An 18,696-nucleotide genomic window follows, 5' to 3' on the forward strand; every position below is an offset into this window, starting at 1 on the left:
TTATCAGCAAGCACTCAATGCATACATCTGAATAGTTGGAGATGATTAGCTGGTCAGCAACAATGAAGAGACGAATGACAGTATCTTCTCGCCATCCCTCCCAGGGTGGCCAAAGGGTGATGCGGGACCAAAAACGATCATGGTTGAGAAACCAAGTTTAGAGGCGAGATTGGTCCCAGGGTCTGTGACAGGGCAGGACCTACATGTGGAGGCTAAGGGGCTCCAAGGGGTGCATGACTAGGGAGCGGCCAATGGTAGGCACTCCCTCTGGGTGCATTGCAGGGCCAGAGCTCTAAGAATATCTACATGCACTCTTGCTGGCCCTCCTCTCTCAAAGCCTCACTCCACCCCTTCTCCCATGTGATCTGGGGTCATGGTCAGGATGTAGTCATGAGCGGCTGTGCAAGCTACAGTCAGGAGCGTGTTCAGGTAAGCCGAGGACTGACAACTGGCAGGTGGAAGTCCTGTTCTCTACATCCTGAGGTCAAATGAGTATAATCCTTAAACCCCTAACCCTTGAATTCATTGGACAAATTTGCACGCTGAAGCAGAAGTCTTTACTCTGATATACTATCTATTTGTACATTGGCTATTTTGCACTAATTTTCAGATGACTAATCACTTGTTCCATATTGAAACTTTGTGTAATTAGCCATTTAGTCTTTATTTTTTTATTATTATTATTTTTGGCTGTGTTCGTTCTTCATTTATGTGCAATGGTTTTCCCCAGCCGCGGCAAGCGGGGGCCACTCTTCATCGCGGTGCACGGGCCTCTCACTATCGCGGCCTCTTTTGTTGTGAAGCACAGGCTCCAGATGCGCAGGCTCAGTAGTTGTGGCTCACGGGCCTAGTTGCTCCGCGGCAAGTGGGATCTTCCCAGACCAGGGCTCGAACCCGTGTCCCCTGCATTAGCAGGCAGATTCTCAACCACTGTGCCACCAGGGAAGCCTAGCCATCTAGTCTTTATGACAAGTTCAGCAGGTTCTTAGCAACATGACTTTTGTGGGGTTATAGATTTAGAAGTTTTAAAAGTTAAACATGTATTTGAAGTCTAGCCATCTCCTCTGATGGAAATACTGTTGTCACTAGTACCCACAGCTAAATTCTCTGTCTTCCTGAATGAAATCTCAGCTGATCCATCTGAGTGATCATCATTACATAAACACAAAAACAGATGATCTAAAGTCAGTCTCAAGTCACAATTTGAAATTTGCCCTCAACTGTTGCCTCACAGTTGCAGACTGTGCAGGAGACCAGCAGAAAGCTGAAAATATCACAGTCAGAAAGAGCAAGATCATACTCACCAATGTGCTCATTTATTTTTCTCTAAATGCTGCCAGGAAGTTTTGGTGATTCTTCTCCGCGACACACATAAGAAGGTTAACAAGAATCTTGATCTGTCAGAACTTGTTGGGATGGTAACTATGTTTTACCCCGGAAGCTGTCATTAATAAATTTGTTTTTAAAGAAATGCAAATTATTTTTAACAGAAGCAAAAAAAAAAAAAAAAAAAAAAAGGCAAAACAAATCCAGCTTCTTCTCCACACATGATAGTCACAAGTTAAAAGTCACCATTGGGGTGATAAAAAATATGAAATCAATGAAAAATCTTAAGGAAAGAGACACAATGACAGAGATTACTTGAAATTCAGAGAGAAGATTCTGAGGTAATTCCAAATAAATTCTTGTGTAATCATTTATTAAGCATTTGGGATTACTCCAACATGCCAGTTACCTAATCTAATATTTAAGTGGAAAAAATATGTTAATTGGGCTTCCCTGGTGGCGCAGTTGTTGAGAGTCCGCCTGCCGATGCAGGGGACGCGGGTTCGTGCCCCGATCCCGGAAGATCCCACATGCCGCGGAGCGGCTGGGCCTGCGAGCCATGGCCGCGGAGCCTGTGCGTCCGGAGCCTGTGCTCCGCAACGGGAGAGGCCACAGCAGTGAGAGGCCCGCGTACAGCAAAAAAAAAAAAAAAAATATGTTAATGGTGATGGAAGGAGGAATGGGGATTGGGGATGAGCAAACAAAAAAATTATGAAAGATTCTACTTACTGAATACTCCAAAAATCTGAGGCTGTACCAATCTCAAAACTTGCCTTGGCTTGCTTTAGTGGCTGTTGGTTTGGCTGCATGATTTTAACATATTTTCCTTATTGCTTTTTTTTTTTTTTTGGAAAATGGAGAATGAAAATGGAGCATTTCCCTTTGGGTCTTTACATGTGCAAAAGCAGAACAATCCCAAGCCTTCTACAGTTGAAGTAAAGATATTGGAGTAATATTTTTTATTTTTTATCCAGATCATTGCTGGTGTCTTGATGCACCTGAGAGGCCGGGAACTACAGTGGTCGAGGGTACATCCTTTGTATTAAGACAGACCTAAGTCTGATGCTCAGCTCTGCCATTTACTATTTAACTTGGTGCAAATTGTTTGTTTCATTTGCCTTGGCTGAAACATTGGGATAATAACTTGCTCATGTAAAACATTTCACGTAATGCCCAACACTTAATAAGTGGTCCAATAAATAGTGGTTAGTATTATGATGGGTCCTTTTAAACATGACTTTTCTCTAAGGAAAAACATCTCAGTTATGAAAGGCCCGGGAGTGGAATAAGCACAGCCAAGGGGCTTCTGGAAGCCCCTTTAAATGGCATCATCATTAGCATCAAAAAGTGGCTTGGTCTGAACTAGCTGACTGCCCACATTACAGTATCCCCTGCAGAAAGGAGACAGGGCCAGGGGATGCCTCCCTGTGGAAGTTAGAGAGCAGTCTACACTGGGAATTGCACACTAAGTGGGCAGGTGTTGACTGTGCCCTCTGGGGACAGTGTTTATCAGAAAAACACTTGTATGGGCAGGGAATGTAGTCCCTGTACAAAGCAGAACCAATATCTGGAGGTGTTCTTTCTTTTTTTTCCTTTTTGGCTGTGCCGCGCAACGTGCAGGATCCTAGTCCTGCGTCCCCTGCAGCGGAAGCATGGAGTCTTAACCACTGGACTGCCAGGGGAGTCCCTATTTGAAGGTGTTCTTGACATTACTTATACAAGAAATCCATTGAATTTTCTCTGTGCTCCCCAAATCCCAGTATCAACTCACAAGTCTCAAGAACCCACACATGCGAAACCAAATCCTCTTCTGTGCATTTTATACCCCCTAGCTCTCTTGGTTAGCAGACAATTACTGTTAACTTCTGTCATGGGGGAGAGATGTAGGAGAGGATGACAGGAACCATAAAACAACAACCAAAAACATTGTATTGGATAATTTCTAGGAGAGGTAAGCAGAATGGAGGTTATTGCTTTAATAGTCAGAAAAAGAGTAAAGCTGGAGGATGATTTAAGGGGACAATGCTTTCAAGAGAAGCAGTAACTGAAGACTGGGAAGCAGCCCCCATAATTTTCTGAAACCTGTTGTTTCTTCCAGCTCCCTATTCAACATTGTGTAGTAGTTTCTATCTCTGGGGGAGATGCTGTGAAAAAAAGGCCATTGGGAATTCAGGTATGGAAACCAAACAACTTGGGGAAAAGTTTTCTGTATTTTGAACTTTACATGGCATTATTTTTGTTCCTCCAGAAGACTTGTCAGAACAGATCTCGAGTCAATTAATACCATTGTCAAGGTGCACATTTATTCAGGCCAGTTATTCCAGAAGAAATAGATGATGGTCTAAATGTTGCCTGGGCCTGCATTTCACTGAATAGTGTGTAGGGTATCGAGATTTGTGCATGTCCAAAATTCCATGTCTAATGGTTGGTCGTTTTTCCCAATTACAAGAGAACAAACAGCCATGGAGAGATGCTGACATAGCATTGACAAAGCTTGAGATGTATTTCCTGTATTACATCAGTGATTCAAACTCTTGCCATATTTAGAGATAAATCTTATGGCAATCTGACGTTAACACTCCTACATAAAACAGCCTGGAGTCACCAAATCTTTAAACTAGCCTAAGTTTTCACCACTAAGCTCATTGCCTATCTTGTGGGTAACGCTTACCAATAGAAATCTTTTCCCTATCTTTTTCTGTTTTCCCCACATTTTCTCATTAGATGCTGAATGCAGTCCTGTGAACTTCCTAAGAATCATGACCTATGGCTAAAATGCTATTTCTCAATCTAAATGGAGTCAGCTGAGAAACAGTGCACTAATTCCTCCTACTTATACCTGGGCAAGTTAGTAATTTCCACAGGCCAGGATGGTTCCATAAATACATTTTCTATACATCAAAATACGTAAATGTTCCTGTTCATACACACTAACACAAAGAAAATTTCTTAAATAACGTCAAGTGGCTCCCCAGTGACCTGCTAGAGGAACCCACACAAGTGTATCTCCAACATCTAGTGTCACGTTTTTTCCAGCCCTCCTTTCTTCTTCACCGTGTGCCTTTTTGCCATTCGTTCATAACCAGTCATGAGCACACCTTCTATTCCTGATTGTGTGAAGGTAATTGAGTAAACTACAAAAACCTGCTAGGGAGCTGGCAGGCGGGGTTGAGAGGGGAGCCTGCATTTCTCAATGGGTCTTAGAATTATGTGGCCACATGAATTTCCTCTATTACCCTGATGTAGATATATTAATACATGGAATGAGAGATCTGTTTTATTCTGAAGCCTACTTCCAACTTACAGTAACAATAATCATTTAAAATAGTTTGGTTTAGGATAGGGCATTAGGATAACACTTGCGTTCAAGTGCATTCACTTAGTAGCTCTGAAAATACAATGTCTGGAAATTTGTGACAACTTGGGAACATGATCTAGGAGAACATTTCCTTATGTTTCTGTTTCTTCTTGCTTGATTCACCGGTTCCTATTAATATTTAAGAAACTTGAGTATTTGAAGGCTTTGGGGGCAAGATTCTCCAAACATGTTAATAGTTTTTACAATGCCCATCCCCATTCTCAGTTTTGTGGAAAATCTTATCAACATAAAGACACAGCAATGGTTTTCATGTACTGAAAGATACTCCGAAGTTTTATTATAATGTTGGACAGTTCATATGTGGGGTCACTACTGCAATTATAATTTACCATATATCATGAACTGAGACCAAGATATGAAAACAGTGCTACATCTAAGTGTTAACCAGCAATGCAGTGGAAAGAATACCACCACATTTTTTTCCTACAAGTATCCTATCTTTTCCAACAACCACCAAATCCTACTTGAGGAGTAAGCTTTACAGAATTACAACTGAACTCAAATGCATATCCATCTTCTCCCACACAGGCTATTGGAATAGCCAACGTGATGATGATTGGTTTCAGATTTAGCTAGCTGGGAAATGAAGAAACATATATGAAAAATATACAGCAGTCCCTCAGTATACACAGAGGATGAACCCCATGGATACCAAAATCCGAGGCTGCTCGAGTCCCTTATATAAAGGGGCAGTCCAGTGGTTAGGATTCTGCGGTCTCTCTGCCGAGGGCCTGGGTTCGATTGCTGGTTGGGGAACTAAAATCCCGCAAGCTGCATGGTGAGGCAAAAAATTTAAAATAAAAGTAAATAAATAAATATAATAAAATAATAAAATAAAAGTAAAGTAAAATAAAGTAATAAAATAAAATGGACTAGTACAGGGAATAGAGTTGGTCCTTTGTCTTTAGAGGATGCGACATCTGCGGGAACAGAGAGCTGACTGTAGTGTTCCCCTTCAAACCAGTTTTTCTGTTGTTCTGTGTTCTGGAAAACAAAATGATGAAAATGGAAAGTAAAAAGAAGGATGCTGAAAGGGCTCAGGTTGTGTGTAGAATTTCTCTTTGCTCGTGGTCTGGCATAATAAACCTTATCAGGCTGTCCCTGACATGTTGGCTGTAAAACCGTGGGGCACTGGTACTTATCTAAAGCATTCATCGGGCTCAGAATCTACTTGAACTTTCTAAACATCTTGAGGCATCAGGTCCTTATAAACATGTTCCATAGGGGCCAGAGGCATTCATGCATGAACAAAGCAAGACCACTTACAGAAGAGAATCCATTTACAGGTGGCTTGGAAAGTGGTTGCAATTCTAGGACTATGCTTATTTAGACCCTAATAATTATTTTTTTTAAGTTGATTTTATTTTTTTAAAGATTTTTCTGATATGGACCATTTTTAACGTCCTTATTGAATGTTACAATACTGCTTCTGGTTTTATGTTTTGGTTTTTTTGGCCATGAGGCATGTGGGATCTTAGCTCCCCGACCAGGGATAGAACCTGCACCTCCCTGCCTTGGAAGGCAAAGTCTTAACCACTGGACCGCCAGGGAAGTCTCGACTCTCATAATCACTTAACTATTAATGTTAACTACACCACAACCTTCAGCAAGTATCCATAGCAAAGTTCACAGGAGTCTTAAAAAAATTTTTTTTTTAATTTCCATTTGAATGGGCTAGTATGGATTGAGCTTTAGCTGAATATACAACTAAGATGTTGGCCTTTCTACATTTACATCCTTGCTCAATAAACAAACAAAACCCAAATATGCTAAATATTTCATCAGCTTCTCCCTAAATAGTTATCATCCTTCAAAATGGAGATTTGAATATACTTCTTAATTTTACTTGCTGAGTGTTTTCCCAATCCCAATCTTAAAACAAAAATCTGGCTGCAGACACAAATCCTCCTTTCTGTTCTCTGCCTCCTTGGAGTCCCACTCTAGTTAAGAAAAAAAAAAAGAAAGAAAAGAAAAAGAAAGAGAAGAAAAAGGAAAGGTTGTTTCTTTTTAGGCCCAGAAACTGATTTAAGAACCAGAATTGTCTTACAGACAACTACAGAATTGAGATGTTATGAACAGCTTTGATGATTTGTTTCCCTACAGTTAACTGGACATAATGCCTTTTCCTTTCACTTAATTTGTTTCTTTCAACACCACAAATACTAAATGTTTTATTTTCCTGCCTCTTTTACAATAAGGGTGAAGTACATGAAACCAAATTAGAATCTCCCGTCTCACTAATGAAAAAACCAGGAAATTGGATTTAAAGTGTTCAGTTTGTCCTTGTACTCCTTGGAAGAACTCCTGGTCTTTAAATTGACAGTACAGCTGTTGACTGGAAATTATACAGAAAGATTAATACATTCTCAAAGTAATTTTCTGTGAGGCCGTTGACTGTAAGGGTTTACAAAATACGTTATGTTTATATAAAGGCAATGCCCATTTACATCTATAAGAAACGAATGAAAATAATTTGGATGTACAATAAAAAGCTCAATTTCATTTCGACCCAGTACTAAATGACAGGAGTGTCCTGTGATGACTGAATGCCTGGACAATGTAGGGTGACCGCCATCACTGAGCCAGAATACTATCACATGCTTTAGAGTCAGAGGCTGGCTCCTCAAAGCCAGCTTTCCCGGGCAGAAGACAACAGGATGCTGGAGGCTTCTATCAACACCCAGCTGACATGTAAGAAAGAGTGAAATTTGTAGCCATAAATCTTTCAGAAACAAAGTAAATCTGCAATTTATCCACAACTTAAGGAAAAGAGAGAAAACAAGGATAAAACAGTATTATGGTAATAAATGGAAAAGAGCAACTGACCTAGTAGTCAGATCTGGCTTCTAGTACCTAGCTTTCTAATGGGCTTCAGGCAAGGCCCTCAATTACCCTGGATACCCTCTCATCCAGGAAAGGAGAATAGGCTTGATATAACTCGATTGTCTCCAACTGTCTTTCAATTGTGAAGTTAAATATTTTAGATTTCAGGAGGGAGGGAAGCTGACTGAACTGTTATATTTTACAATACCCGTCACATATTTAATTTTAATAAACAGTTGCTTAAATAAGGTGATACTGATGCTTAAAAATTCTTGGACTTTAGGCCTTGATGAAAATCCTCACACATCTAACAATAACTAAGATAAAACTGAATTTAGGTCAGGACACGCCAACCAATTCAAGGCAGAAAATGCCAACATGACACTTGGAACTTCAAGTTCCATAACACAATTTGATACTGCTAAAACTGTACTTCTTAAATAAAAAAAAAATTTTAAATCCTTAAATTTTTTTGGTTGTTAAAAAATTAAGGGGCTACTTCGAATTTACCAGAAATTCCCCAATACACAAACATCTAAGCCAGAAACCACTCATAAGCTACTGTTACATTTTACTCAAAATAATTGTTATTCATATCTTGACTTGTCGATCGTGATGGTGGTACACATGACCGGTTTAGATTTACACTGGACTTGTGTAAAAAGTAATACTATATGTGTATCAATAGTTAGTATGGCCATTGGTATATATTAAAAAATGTTTTTTTAAGCTATGGTTGATTTATCTAGATTTTGTTATAAAGCCAACAAAATTTGCAGTGGGTTCCCTCATGGCAAGGGAGGATACCATGTATCACATATAGAAGTAAAAGCAGTCTTCGTATTAACTGCAAAGTAAGTTCCCCATCATATTCATAACAGCCAAGTTATTACACCTTTTTCCAGTAGCTTCACTAAAAGCAAAGTTAAAAGAAAACAATCTATGAATAAAAGAACAAGCAGTTACAAAGAGTATGCTGTGTTTTGGAGGTATGATGTGACAATGTCAGCAAGATAGGTGTGCAAAATAAAATTTCTCAACTTTTCCATAAATAATTTTCTATTGTACTATAAATATGCCTTGTCTCTATAGTTGTCCTTTAAGAACTCCATTTCTAAAGCAGAGTAAGTTGTTTCAGGAGTTTCTTCACTGATTAGATTAATATAATGCGATAAGAGCAATTCTGAGGCACTTCCCTCTTTAAAAAAATTTTTAAGAAACAAAATTTGTAGTAGGACGTATCATTATGGAAATGTTTAAATTTGAATAACGCTCTTAGAAGGCATTTTGTAGCATCCTACACGCTGGATTCCGTAACTCAGTTTAATCTTCAGACACCCACTTGTGCCAGGGCCAGGAGAACAGAAAATTCTATTTATCAAAAACCGAATTTCCTATTTAAAAGGAAGCACCATCTTTGATACCATTTATTAAAAGCTATTAAGGTCCCACATGAACTTTGTATTTGGTTTCTACTGCAACTACCAGTGAACTCCACTATCACTCTGATTTAGGAAACTGCAACATTTTTGGTGTGTGAGAGTTCTGGTTTGACCTTGCAATGTGAATGCTCTGTGTACCACAGCAGTGGCTCCCAGGGAAAACAGCTGAGCAGCCGTCACGTTTCCCAGAACAGGGTGTAACATTCTTTTGCTCACCATGTTTATTTAACGGCACGCTCCAACTCTCAGGGCATGCAGTTGGCTAAAAATTTCAACCCTTATCGTTCACTGCTATGAACCCATAACCATACAGTTTCAGATTTTTTACCCATTTTAATCTCTTGACAATAAACAAATAAGAAACACACTATTTTATACTATTTGGGTCAAATTAATTTTATTATGCTCCATGATGTATTGCCACCAGTGCAACATCCTATTCACTATACATTTCAAAAAAATATTTCACATACTAAACAAAATTTCAGTTGATAAATGGAAGTGAATGATTGAGAGTCTTTATGAATCTCATACATACAGCATGTGGCTAGCTGAAACTATCACGTAGCATTCAGATATAAAAAGCCTCATGCTAGTTTGTTAAAGGCGAAGGCTGTCAGACAATCATTTAGGTGGAGCACACGTGGGAGGCCCTCAGGCAGTGCACAGGTGTAGTGCTGTCCACAACGCAAGGCAGTGGGGGACCGAAACATGCAACCTTTATGTCTAAAGCGGATTTAGTCTTCGTGGCTGGATGGAGCTCCACAGCTGCTGTGTTTCAACCAATAGCGACTCAGACTTTGTGCAACAACAACAAACAACAACAACAAAGTCTTTTACTTTTCCTTTAAGAAGAAAGAATAAACTCGATTATCACTGGCAAATTTTATACCCACCTGACGTGTTTCAAATTGTGTTTCCAATTCAAAGAATTGATATCCTCTGCTCAGAGCAGCTCCTGATAAATCTTTATCATAACAAAGTCAGCCGGGAAACCCTGAATTCCTTGCCCCAGAGTTAACAGAGATCTTAAATTGGCATTACTTTAAAGATATTTCTAAGATATTTAAAAAATTCTGTATAATGTCTAAAACAAAAGAAAGGAACACGTTTATTATTACTTAAAATAATTACAATGTTCTATTTACCATTTGCACAAATTTCTAATTTTACTGGTTAGTAGTTGTCCAGCTTCATCCACACCAGACCCACAGAGCTCAAGCCACAATAAAAATGAGAGTAAGCAGAAAAAGGTTTCCAGCAGCAGAGGGCACTGTTTTTGCAAGAAACAAAAAGTCTAGAATCTTTCCCACGTTCTTAAATTATTCCTGCAAGGTAGGTAACATTCTTTGAATAACTTAACTGTTTTACTGCACCACTTTCTGCTTTCAGCAACAGAACCTTTTAAATTATTTCTCATGATAACTAGATGCATGATCACTAGAGATTATGTGATAACTGGTTAAAATTCAAGCCACATCTTGCAGGTCCAGCCTGTCAAGATCATGCCAACACTAGATTTTGGTCGGTACAATTATAGACAGCTTAATTTTTAGTGGGATACTGTGACTATAGTAATGAAATACATTTGGAACTACATTCTGTGTATGACTCAATGTGAGAAAAATAGGTGTCTGTATGTAAATCAGATAATTTTTCTACCTAAAATTTAAAGTAGGTAGGTATGATAATTAATGCTATAAATATGAAACAACCACCTTTAGGCAGACTAGTGTATTGTAGAGAGGCATTGTATCATTTAGCATACATAACAAATGTGCAGGTTGTAAAGTTTTATTTGTTTTTTTTTTTTTAATCTGTCATTCAGTTTTGTATTTCAAGAAATTTGACATTGGGACCACCAATCTTTGAAGAAAAATGTAACCCTTCACCTGACATTTGACAAAAATCTTGAGAAATTATCAAACTTTAAAAAAACAGCATAATAGTTTCATCATTACAGTGTATACCTTTGCCAAACAGAAGATTTTTATGTCTGGTATTTCTGAATACCTCAATCCATACAGACTGCAAAATAAAAATACTTAATTCCACACCACTTTTATGATGTTCTGATTTTTACAGTATATTTAACCAAATATTGAAGTAACCACAATGTATAGCCTCCTTCAGTTCATGTAGAATGAAATTATCTCTAAGATCCCGAAACCTCAACAACTTTTGTTTCAGAATAGTACCAAAAATATTTTTAAAATTTTTGCTTAAAAGAGCCTGCCACATTTGCTATAGCACAAAAATAACCTCAGTCAAGCACAGGTATGCAAGGGCTCCTTATGATTCCAGCCTCCAAATACCACATCTGTACAGTAACAGGCAATATTGCTGTAAGAGGTGTGTTTACTCATTTTCCCAACTAGCAACGCTGTAGTGATTTTACATAGCACATATTGCTAAAATTTGAGAAACTGCATCAGTGTAGTGATGTCTAGAGAACTGTGCAATGTATCAGCTTCAACATTCATGTGGCATGTGTTCAAAATGAAGGGGCTAAATAAACTAAAGTTTGCATCACTTAAAAAAAAAAAGAATGTAGGGCCTCCCTGGTGGCGCAAGTGGTTGAGAGTCCGCCTGCCGATGCAGGGGATACGGGTTCGTGCCCCGGTCTGGGAGGATCCCATATGCCGCGGAGCGGCTGGGCCCGTGAGCCATGGCCGCTGGGCCTGCGCGTCCGGAGCCTGCGCGTCCGGAGCCTGTGCTCCGCGACGGGGGAGGCCACAACAGTGAGAGGCCCGCATACCGCAAAAAAAAAAAAAAAAAAAAAAAAAAAAAAAAGAATGTAGTGCTATACTAGATTTTAATAAGAAAATTTAGGTACAGAAAAAGTAGGGTATGAAAATAGTGTTTTCCTTCTGGCATTATAACTAAATTACATTAAGGTTTTTGTCAGTCTCACATATAATATTTAAACTCCCTTGTTGATGGAATGGGAAATATTCACACATTAAGTGAGCATCCTGGTGTAAACGTGCACACAGTAACAGGGAGTAGCTTTGCAGAGGATTATGACAAACCCTTACAGATTAAATGAGGTATTGCACAGATTAATAAAAAAAAGCAAAAAAGGCAACAAAAATATACAGCAAATTGGTAGAACATTTACATGATAATTTTACAGAATCCATAGACAGAAAGCAGTGTTTAGTATTTCACCTTAAAAATATATATATAATATATAGATCAGTCTTCCCATTCATCATCATCCTCAAAATCTTCTTCATCATCTTCATCCTCATCTTCATCTAGAAGAGAATCATTAATACAAACAATTAAAACATATATATAAATCGAATGACATTTCATAATTCTTAGGGGACTTCTCTAATTATTCAGCTTCTAAAACACAAACCTGGAGGAATCTAGTTACTAAGATGGTTTAAAATGAATCAATAAAATACATCTGAGGGCCTCCCTGGTGGCGCAGTGGTTGAGAGTCCGCCTGCCGATGCAGGGGACACGGGTTCGTGCCCCGATCCCGGAGGATCCCACATGCCGCGGAGCGGCTGGGCCCGCGAGCCATGGCCGCGGAGCCTGTGTGTCCGGAGCCTGTGCTCCGCAACGGGAGAGGCCACAGCAGTGAGAGGCCCGCGTACAGCAAAAAAAAAAAAAAAAAAAAAAAAAAAATAAAATACATCTGAAGAGTATTTGATAGTAAGTTGAAGATTAGAACATGACTAAGAAGACTTGGGTTCTAGTCCCTAAGTATCTATGTAACCAGTTTCAACCTGTGTTTCTTTATGTGTAAAATCACATTTGAGTTGATCTCCCTGAATTTTAGGCTCACATATTGCAAATCCAACAAAGGCCCCTTCAATGGCTGTCTTTAAAGAAAAGTTGTAAAAAATATAACCAGTACGTTGTTTGGCTACCAATTTCAATTATAATTCCAGTGACAGGCGGGAACCGCATCAGCACTAAGCCATAAAGGAAACGGAGTAGGCAGTCCCAATACCTAATCTCCTTTTCTACCCTCTTCTCCCTTGAACCCACTGACACCGCTCTTTCCGGGTCACCAAGGACCTACGGTCACTAAAGTTGAAGCTCAGCTCTCTGTTCTCATTTTCCTGACCCGTCATACCCACCTGACCCAGATGACCACTCCACCCTCCTTCAAACACTTCCTCACCTGACTTCTAAGATACCACACTCTCCAGTGCTCTGAACTCATTAGACTTTCTCTTCTCCATTTATACCCACATTGATGATCTCATCCAGTTCCATAACTTTAAATACCATGTATATCTTAATGACATGCAAATTTATATTAACCGTTCACATCTCTCCCCTGAATTCCAGACTCATAACCAAATGTCTACTCAGTATCTACTTTTCATTTTTTAGTAAGTATCTCAAATTTAGTATGTACAGAATCCAATTCCTAATCCTTCCTTTCAAACTTGCCACTCCTAAATCTTTCCCACTCTGTTAATGAAACTTTCACTCTTTCAGCTGCTCAGTTCAAAAACCTCAGAGTTATCCATCACTCCTTTTTTTTCCCAAACCTCACTTCCAATCCATCAGCAAACCCAATGACCTCCACATTCAGGTGTAACTGGTATCCAACCACTTCTCAGGTGCTACCAACCTGATTCAAACCTGCATCATCTCTAGCTTGGATCACTGCCACTCCTCTGCTAAGAACCTTCCAGTGGCTTCCCATCACATTCATGGCTTCCAAAGCCTTACTCCTGGCCCCCTGCCACCTCTCATACTACATTCCTTATTCTTCTTTCTCTTGCTCTCTTATTCCAGCCCTACTGACCTTGATTGGCGCTGTTCCTCAACCTCAGGAACTTTGTACTGGCTGTACATACTTTCCTGTTTTCTACATGGTTTACTCCCTGAACTCCGTCTGGTCTTTTCTCAAATGACATCTTAGGTATAGGCCTCATTATCCTATTTCAAAATGAACTTCCCTCTCATGGCCTGTTAGTCCTTATATCTCCCTTTTCTGATTGCTTTCTGTCCTTAGTACATATCATCATTTAATATACATATTTTCTAATTTGTTTTATTTATTGTCTCTCTCTCACTAGAATGCATGCTCCATGAAGGCAGGAATTTTTGTTTTGTTATTTTATTATTATTCCACAATAAATATCTGTGGACTGAATTAACCTATCCTATCTTTGTAACACGGTATGGAAATAAAAAATGCCTATTTAAGAAAAACAAATGTTGCTAAAAGATCTTAGATACCCACATCCTTAAGGAGAAAGAAAGAGAAGGAAAATAACATTTACTGAACACCTACTATGTGCTAGGCAATCTGCTGGTTAGTTGCATATTAGTTTACTTACTGTTCATATCAATCATCTGATTTATGAATTCTCTCCATGTAACAAATTGGAGAATTGAGGTCCACCACAGGGAGTAAGTAATAGATTTAATAAGAACAAAGATCTGCTTCTACTACATCATGCTCTCCAGTAAACCTCAACCATCACATCAGCAAAACCCATATTCTTTCTCTCTTTTAAAAGTGATATTCATTTACGTGGTGGTGTGCATATGTTTAATAACCTCAAATAAGTACTAGTTTATTCAAATAAACCTTTTAGGAAAAAACAAAAAAGAGGAAACAAAAAACTTTAGGATTCTTTACTAAACCCTAGAAACAGTATAAATTATCTCATTTCTCAGCCCCAACTCTTGCAAATCAGGGAAACCTAAATTTCTTATGTCACAAGAATGTCACAGGAATGAGATTCAGGACTCTCCAGCCTTGATAACAAGTTGTTTGCCAGGCATTCTATTAGTATTTCTGGTTCAGGAAACAAAATCGTCATTTTGCTAAAGTTGTTCTTCCAATTTATGGTTATGACAGTGGTGTCTTGACATCCATTAAGCTTCAAATAGACTAGTCACAGTTGCAACAACTTAAAATATATCCTAGAACCTACATCAATAAGTTATTCAATAGCAGGGAAAAATCTAGCAAAGACTGTGTCACAGAATAAAAAGAGAAGCAGAACTTCAAATATTCAAATTTATTAAATATACATATATACACATGCAAATATACCTGAAGAATGAATGGCTTTGCTCCTTTTCTGCATCACTTCCATTAATGCACCTACAATTCCTGAAGTGGGTGCAGGTGTTGGTGGTGTAGACTCTTGGCCATCAGATACCTTGGAAAGGAAAATCAGCAAAATTTAGTAACACATCCTTAGCAACAAATCTCTGTCTCCAGAAAATCTTTCTCTCTTAGAATCACTTTATTATTTTAAAACAAAACAAAACAAAAAAAGCAAACAATCAAGCCTAGAATAGGATTAACAAAATTAAGAAGAAAAAAACTGCTGCCTTAAAAGAATTCTCCAAGATACATTTCCCCTCCTTAATGTATAAGCCATTAATACATTTCCAAATTTAATACAACAGTCAAACTTTTTCCTAAATAATACTTGCCCTTACAGCTGGGTTACTTCTGTTCATTCTAGTACACAAAGCCTTGGCTGATGAGAAACTTTAAAACGATTATCAAAGGACATCATTTTACAAAACTAAGGTAGTATTTAGATTCCTAGAGTTATCAGAGGAGAAGAACATTTTAGGATATCTAAGAGCAATTAAAGAGACTTACGGTTTCCTAGAAAAACTCAGCTTTACTAATAGGCTTTATAACTTTAAATATTACACTTAATATAAAGTTATAATGTAAATATGTACAATATATAATATATATACTAGAATTCAAAATGAACCTTCCTTCTCATGTAACTTTTCTTTAAGAAGATCAGATGCATAGCTTTCAAAATGTACCTCACAAGGCAACTAACTATCCCTAACTAAAGTACTTTACCTAATATAAACTACATTTGGGGGAAAAAATCAATATCAAAGGGTCTCATTAAGATCTAATTTCTATATAAAATAATCCCTGATTCCAACACTCATTAAAAAAGAGACTATAGGAAGTTTGTAGAGATTTAGGGAAAAAAATACAATTTAGAAACTATTGCTGTATGTGCACTCTGACTAAAGTGAGCAGTCGTTTATACAAAATAGTCATTTTGTTAACTTTGTCCCTGGTATGATATTGGTATAATTAAAAATGAAACAGCACAGCTATACTAAATAATTACATACACACACACACACACACACACACAGAGTTGACCCTTGAACAACACGAGTTTGAACTGCATGGGTCCACTTATATGCAGATTATTTTCAACAAATATATTGGAAAACTTTTTAAGGATTTGCTACATTTGAAAAAACTTACAGATGAATCACACTGCCTAGAAATATGGAAAAAGTTAAGAAAAAGTTAGATATGTTATGAATGCATAAAACATATACAGATACACATCTGTTTTATCATTTACTACCATAAAATATACACAAATCTATTATAAAAAGATAGAATTTATTAAAGCTTATACACAGACTGTACACAGCACCATTCCCTGTTGAGAGAAATGTAAATAAACATAAAGATGCAGTTTTAAATCATAACTGCATAAGATTAACTGTAGTGCACATTGTACTACTGTAATAATTTTGTACCCACCTCCTATTGCTATTTCAGTACGTTCAAGTGTTGTGAGTATACGCTTAAAACTCCCTATGATGTTAATAGTGTGAGCAGTTTGTCCCTCCAATAAATTGCGTATCACAGTAAAAAGTGATCTCTCGCAGTTCTCATGTATTTTTCATTGTATTTAGTGCAATACTGCAAACCTTGACCAAAACCACGGAACCCATACGAAGCACCACTAGTAATGCTGGAAGTGCTCCCAAGAAGCGGAGAAAAGTCATGACATTACAAGAAAAAGCTGAATTGTGTGATATATATTGTAGATTGAGGTCTGCAGCTGCAGCGGCTCACTGTTTCAAGATAAATGAATTCGGCATTAAGGACCATAATAAAAAAAAGAACAAGAAATTCATGAAACCATCGCTGCAGCTACACCATCAGGTGCAAAAACCTTGCACTTTTTGTGAAATAACTTTATATCTCGTATTGAAATGCAGCTTCCACATGGATGCAGGATTGCTATAAGAAAGGCATACCTATAGCCTCTAATGATTTGAGAAAAAGTGAAGTCATTATATGACAACTTAAATGAAAAGGAAGGTGAAGGATCTAAAGCTGGAAAATTTAATACTGGCAAAGGACGGTTTGATAATTTTAGAAAGAGGTTTGGCTTTAAAAATGTGAAGATAACAGGAAAAGCAGCTTCCGCCGACCAAGAGGCAGCAGAGGAGTTCCCAGATGCCATTAAGAAAATAATAGAGGAGAAAGGATATCTGCCTGGATAGGTTTTAAATGTAGACGAAAGTGTCCTAGAAGTGCCCTGGAAGAAAAATGCCACAAAGGACATTTATAAGTAAGGAAGAGAAGCAAGCACCGGGATTGAGGAGGGATAGGCTAACTCTGCTGCTCTGTGCAAATGCAGTCAGGTTTACGATCAGGACTGCCCTTATCTATAAATTTGCTAACTCTTGTTGAAGGGAAAAGATAAACACCAGCTGCCAGTCTTTTTGGTTAGATGACAAAAAGGCCTGGACAAGGAGAACCCTTTTTCTGAATTGGTTTCATCAATGCTTTGTCCCTGAAGTTAGGAGGTGCCTTGCCAGTAAGGGACCACCTTATAAAGTTCTTTTAGATATTGGAGAGTGCCCAGGCCACCCAGAACCCCATGACTTCAACACCACAGTGGTCTACTTGCCCCCAACACAACATCTCTAATTCAGCCTCTAGATCAGGGGGTCATAAAGACCTTTAAGGCTCATTACACATGGTACTCTGTGTAAAGAACAGTCAACTACAGAAGAGAACTCCGAGAGAGAGAACATCATGGAAGTCTGGAAGGATTACATCATTGAAGATGCCATTGTTCTTACAGAAAAAGCGGTGAAAGCCATCAAGCCCGAAACAATAAATTCCTGCTGGAGAAACTGTGTCCAGATGTTCTATATGACTTCATAGGATTTACAACAGAGCCAAGCAAGGAAATCATGAAAGAGATCATTGATATGGCAAAAAAGGTGGCGGGGGGTGGTGGCAGTGGTCGTGAAGAGTTTCAAGATATGGATCTTGGAGAAATAAAAGAGCTAACAGACACCACACCAGAAAAATTAACAGAAGATGACTTGACGAAGATGAGTGTTTCCAAACCAGTGCCAGACGATGATGAAGAAAATGTAGAAGCAGCAGTGCCAGGAAAACAAATTGACATTAGACAATCTGGCAGAAAGAAGGGTTCTCGTATTATTCAAGACTGCATTTGACTTCTTTTACAACATGGACCCTTCTATGATATGGGTACTAAAACTAAAACAAACGAAATTACTGGGTTGGCCAAAAAGTTCCTTTGGTTTTCAAGTAAAAATAAAAGACACATTTTTCATTTTCACCAAGCACTTTAGTGAACAGTGTAGTCACCCTTTTGTTCCACTATCTTCTGCCACTTTTCAGGCAACATCATAATTCCATCTTCCAAAACCTTTTTATCTTTTTGAGCAAAGAACTGTCCCAGGTGCCCTTTATAGTCTTCCAGGGAATTGAAATTTTTTTCATTAAAAAAATTCTGTGAAGACCGAAATAAATGGAAATCCGAAGGTGCAATGTCTGGTGAATATGGAGGACGAATCAGAACTTCCCAGCCAAGCTGTAACAGTTTTTGCCTAGTCATCAAAGAAACATGCAGTCTTGCATTATCCTGATGGAAGATGATGCGTTTTCTGTTGACT

General features: G+C 38.3%; 1 protein-coding gene across 1 annotated transcript in view; it reads right to left on the reverse strand.

Annotated features, from left to right (window-relative positions):
• Window positions 1-11,738: 11,738 nt before the first annotated feature.
• WASL (WASP like actin nucleation promoting factor) overlaps window positions 11,739-18,696 on the reverse strand; it is a 64,342-nt gene continuing 57,384 nt past the window's right edge. The window contains exons 10-11 of the mRNA XM_060107592.1: window positions 15,014-15,122; window positions 11,739-12,230 (exon numbers count right to left, since the gene is read on the reverse strand). Coding sequence (XP_059963575.1) covers window positions 12,169-12,230; window positions 15,014-15,122 — 171 coding nt within the window. The 3' untranslated portion in view covers window positions 11,739-12,168. The remainder of the gene's footprint in view (window positions 12,231-15,013; window positions 15,123-18,696) is intronic.

The sequence above is a fragment of the Mesoplodon densirostris genome, chromosome 9, assembly GCF_025265405.1.
Source record: "Mesoplodon densirostris isolate mMesDen1 chromosome 9, mMesDen1 primary haplotype, whole genome shotgun sequence".
In the NCBI taxonomy this organism is placed as follows: Eukaryota; Metazoa; Chordata; class Mammalia; order Artiodactyla; family Ziphiidae; genus Mesoplodon; species Mesoplodon densirostris.